At 32.5% G+C, this 9,177-nt stretch overlaps 1 protein-coding gene across 1 annotated transcript; it reads left to right on the plus strand.

Annotated features, from left to right (window-relative positions):
* The first annotated feature begins 3,484 nt into the window (after positions 1-3,484).
* Positions 3,485-7,781, plus strand: LOC107002806 (beta-ureidopropionase). The gene is made up of 6 exons (XM_015200976.2): positions 3,485-3,778; positions 3,863-3,970; positions 5,041-5,229; positions 5,320-5,547; positions 5,615-5,839; positions 7,132-7,781. The coding sequence occupies exons 1-6, from the start codon at positions 3,659-3,661 to the stop codon at positions 7,492-7,494; spliced, it is 1,233 nt and encodes a 410-aa protein (XP_015056462.1). The 5' UTR covers positions 3,485-3,658; the 3' UTR covers positions 7,495-7,781.
* Positions 7,782-9,177: the final 1,396 nt, after the last annotated feature.

The following is a 9,177-nucleotide window of genomic DNA, read 5'->3' on the forward strand; positions in this document are numbered from 1 at the left end:
TATTACATATACACAAATCTGTTTTCTGATAATAATTTAATATCACTTACATTATAGGTTAAAAAATAATGTATCTGATAACAAGATATTGTTAGTTTTTATGATTTAAATCAAAGTTATATGATTCAAACTGACAAATGATACTAAATATATAAAATAAATTATTTTGCGCCAATTGTTACATATACACAAATCTATTTTTTGATAATAAAATATGTATCATATACCTAATAATTTTATGAATATTGTGTATCTGATAATAATATAGTATCGGACGTTGTGATTTACTTCAAGGCTACTACACGTTAATGTATGCTAAATAAATTGAAAATCAGTTTATTTAACAAGTGTATAAAATATAGTATTAGATATTCTGTATTCAATGGTTATATTGTTTCATCAGTGTTGATGTAAACCATACTTATAAAAAACACAAGTTACTATATATTAAAGTATATATTTGGAGACAAAAATTAAAATTGAAATACATTTCTAGACAAAAACATTCTTCAATTTAGTAATTACTTAGTAAGGTTGTGTTGAAAGGAGAAGGAAAAATAAAAAATACTAAACAACGTATCTTCAACACAATAAAAACCTAACTATTCTACATTAATCAGTCCACTTTCTGGTGGTGTGGTGTATCGGCTCTTTGGCCTTGTAGGATCTTTATTATCGCCAACATATCCAACCTTGACTTAGTCCATACCATAATTTCATCACAGTGTTCCGTATCTGTTTCACTCCGAAAACTAATAGATGGAATGTTGATTTCATCGCTCAAGTATTCAGTAAAAGCAGCTACAGACATTCCACAGTCACTGCAAACAAAAGTAGAAACATTAAATAGTGAATTGAATGTAGTAAAAAAATTGTTTTACAATACTAACAGGTTATCACTTTGTTGTTGCATAATGTCTTGAGCATATTCCACCGCAAACGACTGTTGTGGACCCAATAGTTCACCAATTTCCTGGTCAAAACCAAATTGATCAGATTTGCCTCTATATTTATCCTCGTCAAGTTTCCTATGAGAATTATTAAAGCCAAAATGAAAATAATTTAATAAAAAAGTGATATTATAAAGATACATTAATAACATACACTAATGTTCGTGTTATTTGATTCTAAATAACAACAAAACATAAAACATATACAAATTAATGTATATGAAAAGATACACAAATTAATAAACATAAAAGATACATAAATTAATAAACAATACGCAAAAAATTAATTTATCTGGAAAGTAACTGCAAATTTTAAAGATGATACTTAAATGAAAAAATAAGAATCATCAGATTAAAAAAAAAAGATATGAATATTATAATATTGCATACCATGGGTAGTGTTGTTGAATAATGGGAGGGGCAACCTTCTTCCCCTTTTCTTTGGAATTTCGGATCCTTTGAAGTAGATGCATGTACTTTGTTTACAGATTTTCTCTTGCTAAAACTTTGATTTGTCATGACAATCGGGTCATACAACCTCTTAGAACTCAATTCTTTGATTATTCTAAAACAAAAATTAAAGATTTGTTAGATGTTAAATGGATAATGCAAGCAAAAACGGTTGATACACAATTAAAGAAAGAAAATTGAGAATCAAAAATGGATAAGATGAAAAAATCTACTTCGAACTCTAAATTCGGTTGAATAGTGATAGGATTCTTTTGAAATTCAAAATTATTTGAATTTTATAACTGAAATTTTAGTGGGAGAGAAAGATGGCGAAATTTGGGGGATAGGAAAGGTCTAATTTTTCTTCTAAAGTAAAAAAGTATCCGGTTAAGTACCATTGGGAGAAAATAAGGGATTTTGATATTTTAATAAAAGAGTATGAAAATATTGGGAATAAGTAAAGTTATGTCGTGTAATTAAGTTTTTTTTTCTATTTTAATTGGTTAAATTTGGGCGTCAAACTATTTTAAAAGTCTCTACAAATATGATCAAAATGGGCTCAATATAGGTATCTATTTGATCCATATTAGTTCCACTCAAAAATTTTAATCGTCTTAAAACTAGATTTTTTTTTGTGGAAGGGGGGGAGGGGTAACCATTTTTTTTTTTTGTTTTTGAAAAATAAAAAAACTTTAGGGGTAGGTTGATGGAAGGTGCGGGGGTGCCCCGGAGGATAGGGTAATTTTTTTTTTTTGAAAACATATTTTTTTAGGGGGTAGGTTGGTGGAAGGGGAGGTAGGAGGTGCCAGGGGGGAGGGGTAATATTTTTTTTTTGTTGAAAAACAATTTTTTAGGGGTAGGTTGGTGAAAGGTGGAGGGGTCATTCAAAATACTCGTCCTATCTTTATTTCACTATATAGAATAGCACCGGTAGAGTTAAAAGAGTTGAAAGACCAGCTGAGATATCTATTCAATAAAGGTTTTATTCAACCAAGTCTCTCACTTCCTGTTTTGTTTGTGAGAAAGAAGGATGGTTTCCTTAGGATGTGTATAGACTANNNNAGGAGGGGGGGGGTATGTGGGGAGGGGTACATTTATGTTTTTGAAAAACAAATTTATTTAAAGAGGTTAGAACCATTTCGCCTAAATCATATTTGCCAAAATTCATATTTAGTGACAATAAATATATATATTAACAAAGAGTGATAAAGTTCTTACTGACAATAGTTAATTGAAATAGGATCCAATGTCGCTATGACTTAAAGAACATTTACAAAGAGTGTTAATTGCCTCTAAAATAACATATTTAGAGGCAATTAAGCTATTGTCGTTAATTAATTGTTGCTAATTATAAACCATTTTTGATATAGTCTTTGTTTGATAGTAATTTTTTTCGTATGACCAATGATTCGGGGCTACACAATCAACAAATTATAGTGAACGCATGATGGAATATTAAAATTTCACAAAAGTTACACATTTTGACAACTAATTGTTCAAAGAATGTTCGGTTGCTAAATACTTAAAGATGTATAATGGATGAGAATTCGAGATGGACTTCATTGTTACTTTGGAAACTATATATTTCTTTAATCAGAAATATCATATCATGCCCACTCCTACCCGAGACCCAACTCTGATCCCAAGACCAGGCATTAGACCTGATCCCGACCTTATCCTGAAAATCAAGATCTAACCTTGACACTGACTCTAACTCGAGATTGGACCCCAACCCTAACCCGAGACCCTAACTTGATACCCGACCTGGCCTCGACTCCAACATGAGACCCGACCCGAGATCTAATTCGACTTAAAAATGGAATTTGATCCCGTCACCCAATATGAGACTCCACCCTAACCCAGAACTCAAGAGTTGTGTCTCAAATCGAGAATTATGAGTTAAATCTAGGATTAGTATCTAAAATTGATACCCGAGACTTAAAGTTAAAATGAAAAGTTGAGGTGTGAATTTCAAAAGCATATGAAAAGTATTTTCCTTACTTTTCCTTAAATATGGGGAATATAAATTTAATTTGGAAAAATATTTAAATCAATCAAATATAAAAGAAAAATGAACAAAAGACCTTAATCTAACTTTGCCTTTATTCCTTGAAGATGCGAAAAAGCTAAATGACAGATTGTTTATGGTGTTAAAATACTCAAACACTGCATAATAAAAGTTTAAAATTATCTGTATTTGTTTTTGATTGAATAACTCATCATCACCAAATCAATCATCAGAAGAAGAAAGTGTTGAAATGGAGAAGAAAGAGGGCGAAGAGACAGAAAATGGAACAACCCAAGAGAAGGGCTCCATTTGTGGATTTGACTCTCTTTATCATCTCCTTCAAACTTCTCTCAGCCCCCAACTTTTCCAGGTCAGATCCACTTTCTCAAATTTGGGGGATTGAAAACTATTTTGAGATCGAAATCTAGCCAAGGACTAACTCAAATCTCTGCAGAAAGTCAATCGAATACTTCTGGGCCTAAATTGTGGAAAGAAACTTGAGTCTATTGCTCTTCCGCAGCCTGTCAAAGCTCTCTCTGCTAATCACGACTTTGATCTTCAGGTCGCCACTTACCTCTCTGCTTCTATAGCTATTATTTTAGGTTTATTAAATTCTGTTTTAGTAGGATTATGCTGAATTTGACTCAATTAAATGGTAGTGAGTCGGATTTTGCTTTAAAACACAAAACTGTCTAGATTCAAGTATTATGTAGAGTTATTTCTCCCATTACTGTTTTCGAATATGTGCTTAACCTTAAAAACATTATCTATTTGGTAAAAATAGATTAGGAAAAGGGGATTATGTACACCTGGTTTTCAGAATTAGCATAATTGAAAGGATGGGTCGTGATTCTTCCGTTGTTCATGAGAAGAAGAAAAGTAAAAAATGGATGAGGGATATATGAAATGATTTCTGGTTAAAAGTAACCGAAGGGTAATCGGTTCTGGGTTTGCTTGAATCTTACAACGTTTTATATCGCTCTTTTGTTGAAAAATTATAGTGTCTATAGGTTAAAAACAAATTTTTAGAAATATATACCATGGGTTTGAATGTGCTAAGCAAAATTTCTAGCTTTGCCACAACTCAAGTAGATATTGTTAAGAACTGATTCCTAATCACACAATCAGAATCGAATCACAGCAGAAGGATAGATCTCAATTTCATATCAACACCTCAAAGATGTACGTAGTTTTACACTGTATATTCTCTAACTAACTTCAGATGGATCATCTCATATATATACAGGTACTTGACTTATTTACAGGAAAGCCATCATCTAGAATATTGTTAACAGCCTGACTAACTTTCACGTCAAGTTAACTGACTAATAACAATCTTCAGTCAGCTGTTTGCAATCTCTTTGTTATGATCTCTAATAGATATGACAATCTGTGGTGGATATATATGGAAAAATGAAAAGATTTGTGTTTCCTTAACCGATTTGTTGTTATTTCGAATGAGAAATTATCTTTTCTATGGTAGTATGCATGAGGCTGATTGGGAAGATCACATGACAAGTGCCTAGGAGGGAACAAAACCACCATTTTTGGTCCATGACTAAATTTTCTCAGTTCTCACCATTATTGTATCTTACATTGTTTAATGCATCAATTCTTTTCACATAAATGCAGGCTTTTAGTTTTTTTGCGGACAAAGAGTCACTTAGAGGACCTCGTGTTGTGAGGGTTGGCCTCATTCAGAATTCTATTGCTCTACCCACAACTGAACCTTTCCTAAACCAAAGGGAGGCCATCTTTCAAAAGTTAATTCCCATGATTGATGCTGCAGGCTCTTCAGGAGTCAACATTCTATGCTTGCAAGTGAGTTATGACTTGGTTTTCTAAGTGTGATTAATTTATTGTCCTTTTCAAAGTTTATTCATTTTGATATTCTCTTTTACTCCTATGCAGGAGGCATGGACGATGCCATTTGCATTTTGTACTCGCGAGAAAAAATGGTGTGAATTTGCTGAAGAGATTGATGGAGAATCAACAAAGTTTCTTCAGCAACTTGCACAAAAATATAACATGGTTATCATTAGTCCAATTCTTGAGAGGGACGTGAACCATGGAGAAACCCTGTGGAATACAGCAGTAATAATTGGAAATCATGGTAACATAATAGGGAAACATCGGAAGGTAAATCCCAATAACCAAATTACACCATTTTGTATCCTCCAGGAACTAATACTTCGAAAATCTGCAGAATCATATACCTAGAGTTGGGGACTTCAACGAGAGTACATATTATATGGAAGGGAACACTGGCCATCCCGTGTTTGAGACAGCATATGGCAAGATTGCTGTTAATATATGTTATGGAAGGCACCATCCTTTGAACTGGTTAGCTTTTGGGTTAAACGGTGCAGAAATTGTTTTCAACCCATCAGCTACTGTTGGTGAACTTAGTGAACCAATGTGGCCCATAGAGGTACTATTTCCTTTATCTATTATGCTACAACTGTGCTCAGTTAAGGAGTCGTTTGGTAGAGTGTATTAGAGAAAATAATGCATGTATTAGCTTGATGTATTAGTAGTACCTTGTTTGGTACACTTTTTTAATCTATGCATAACTAATGCTTGTATTAGTAATACACTCTATTGTGTATTAAAGAGTGTATTACTAATACCATCTATTTCTATGCATTAGTAATGCAATGTGTTCTAATGCATGCATTAACATTATAAAAGACACAATTGCCCTTTAAAACTTTTGTAATATCCTTTCCACCATATTTGTGGAGGGTATTTTTTAAAAACAATTTTTTTTCTAAAATATTATGCAATGCATTATATTTAAAACTTGCATTAGATTAAATAATAACAAAACTACCCTCAAAGCCTTTTTGAAACATTTCCTAACATTTTCTTTTCTTTTAATTTTCTTTGTTGTCATGTGTTTTTTTTTCAATTTTTTTTTCTGTATTTTAATTTGTTGGTGTTTTAATAGACTTTATAGCCTCTTAAATATAATTTTTGTAAAAAATAATAATCTAATTTCAACATAATTTAATAAGAAAAAAATACTATTGTGGCGATAAATTTGATAAAAAATATTCTTTTCCAACTTTTCACAAAAGTATTTTGACCCAAATAGTACAACTATTTAATATTATTTTTGAAAAAAAAGAAAGAAGAAGAAGAAGAGCTTTAACAAATGACTTTGTTGCAACTTGCCAGAAAGTGTAAAAATAAAAAAAGTGTGAAGGGTATTTTTGTAAACATATATTTTCAAATAGAAATTATGCAAGATCTGTTATTTCTGATACATCAAACCAAACAATGTATAAGAAATAATGCTTGCATAACTAATGCAAGTATTAATAATGCAAGTACTACTAATGCAAGCATTACTAATGCACCCTATTTTGCATTATTCTTATACACTCTACCAAACGACCCCTTAGTGTTTACTCTTAGGGATCACAGTAGTTTGAGCAGAGAGATGTTAAAACTCCAGGGAAGTATGATTAACCAATGATAACACTGTCAGTTACGGAGAATCAAATCTGAGTTTGACGATAAATTTTAACAAATACTCATATTGACCAATGCCTAAACATGGGTTGTGAAATGCTATAAAGAATGATCACTTTTTGACAGGGGCGTCGGTAAACAGCATCTAGTTTCTTGATTTTTTGGTTGTTGTTGTGTTGGAAACAGGGGTGTAGGTAAACAACATCTAGTTTTTTGACTTTTTGTTTGCTATTGTGTTGGAAACAGGCTCGCAACGCAGCAATAGCAAATAGTTATTTTGTTGGTTCAATTAACCGTGTTGGAACAGAAGTTTTTCCTAATCCCTTCACTTCAGGAGATGGAAAGCCACAACATGCAGATTTTGGGCATTTCTATGGTTCGAGTCATTTTTCTGCACCAGATGCTTCATGTACACCGTCTCTGGCCCGTCACAAGGATGGATTGTTGATATCTGACATGGATCTCAACCTTTGCCGGCAGTTGAAGGACAAGTGGGGATTTCGAATGACTGCTCGTTATGACGTCTATGCTGATCTACTTGCTCGTTATGTGAAACCAGATTTTGAGCCACAAGTCATTTCTGATCCCTTGTTACATAAGAGTGGTTAAAGTTCTGCCTTGATCATTAAGGAAAACGAACAGGTAAAATTGCTTTCGGACTATCTGGAAAGTATCACAAAGTTTCCATGTTTTCATGACTATGAAGTGTACGTTCAAGAACATATTAACAATAAAAAAAAGTAGTGGAATTTGTACAAATACTGAATTCACAGTGGTGTTAACATCAATAACTTGGAATAGCTACATGTGTTAATCAATACTTTTAACATAGCCTTGGTTAATGATGGGTATGTTAAAAAAAAAGATTGGTCAAAGAGCCTAATTGAAAACTTCTACTTATTATGTTTTCATAATTTTCCCCTCTTACTTTACAATTCCATCAAAGCACCTGAACATGTTAATATTTGTGTTTTAAAAGCCCTCTGAGTAACCATGCCTGATTAATATCGACATCAGATCAATTTTTCTCTCAAATTGATTTATGGTCAGTGGCCAAATATTTTTTATCTCATAATTTTGATGTGCACAGAAGATCCTACACTCATAGGTATAAAGAAGAGAAAATGTTTTTAAAAAAAACCTTTGACCTAGACCCGAACCCTCACACTTGAGGTTGTCAACGCAAGCTTTAAACTTGCATTTGAGAACCAAAGTGCCGATAAAACCTTTTGGTTAGCGGGTGCTCAAGAATCATTATATCAACTTTACAATATTTTCTATGAACATATACAAATTTCTGCTGGAATCAATGAGTGCTAGAGCACCCGACATTCTCACGTGGGGGCAGTCCCTGTTTAACACTAGTATTTAACATATCAAAAAGGGAAAAAATTATGCGGATAAGTAAACTTATATTATTTAATTACTCATCATAGCTATAGTTTACTATAATTACCACTAGTAACTAACATTATATATTAATTATGTGGGCTGACTTCGGTTTGTATAATAAGTCATGTTTGTATATGTATAATCCGCCGAATATACAAATAAATATGTATAATATACAATTTTTAGCCTATATACATATATATTCATCTCTCTCCCACTCTCTATCCTCTCTGGCTCCCCTCTCTCCTCCCTCTCTCAATCTCGCTCCTCCCTCTCCTAATCTCGCTGCCATTTATACAAATATATATGTATAATATACAGTTCTATAAAATTATATACATATACAATTCACCTCTCTCCCACTCTCTCCCTTCTCTCATTCACCTCTCTCCTCCATCTATCGATCTCGCTCACCTCTCTCCTCTCTCTCCCAGTCTCACTCACCTCTCTCCTCTCTCTCCCAATCTCTCTTGCCATATATACAATTACATATGTATAATATACAATTATCTAACCAATATACATGTACAATTCACCTTTCTCCCACTCTTTTCCCCCTCTCTCTCACCTCTCTCCTCTCTCTCTCTCCCAGTCTCGCTCGGCTCTCTCCTCTATATAGCTTGTAGCTACAAATTGTAATTATCAAACTATAGCTATGGAGAGTAATTAATTATTTTTAAGTGGCTATACGTGAAAGTTTCCCTATCAAAATTAAAATATATAAATGTTGAGTCGAATTTAAATAGCATATAAATTAATTTATTGGTCATTCAAATTTATTTAATAACTAAGACGAAGAAGAATTATAATGAAATTTTTAAATAATGTTTATTTGTTGGGTCCATATTTACATGAAATATAAAATAATTTATCTTATCAATAATAAATTTATTTTAATGA

The sequence above is a fragment of the Solanum pennellii genome, chromosome 10 (genome assembly GCF_001406875.1).
Source record: "Solanum pennellii chromosome 10, SPENNV200".
Classification (NCBI taxonomy): domain Eukaryota; kingdom Viridiplantae; phylum Streptophyta; class Magnoliopsida; order Solanales; family Solanaceae; genus Solanum; species Solanum pennellii.

Coding starts and splice junctions, on each gene's coding strand:
- LOC107002806 (XM_015200976.2), top strand. CDS start 3,659: ATGGAGAAGAAAGAGGGCGAAGAGACAGAAAATGGAACAACCCAAGAG. Junction 5,230..5,319: donor TCAACATTCTATGCTTGCAA/GTGAGTTATGAC, acceptor ACTCCTATGCAG/GAGGCATGGACGATGCCATT. Junction 5,548..5,614: donor TAATAGGGAAACATCGGAAG/GTAAATCCCAAT, acceptor GAAAATCTGCAG/AATCATATACCTAGAGTTGG.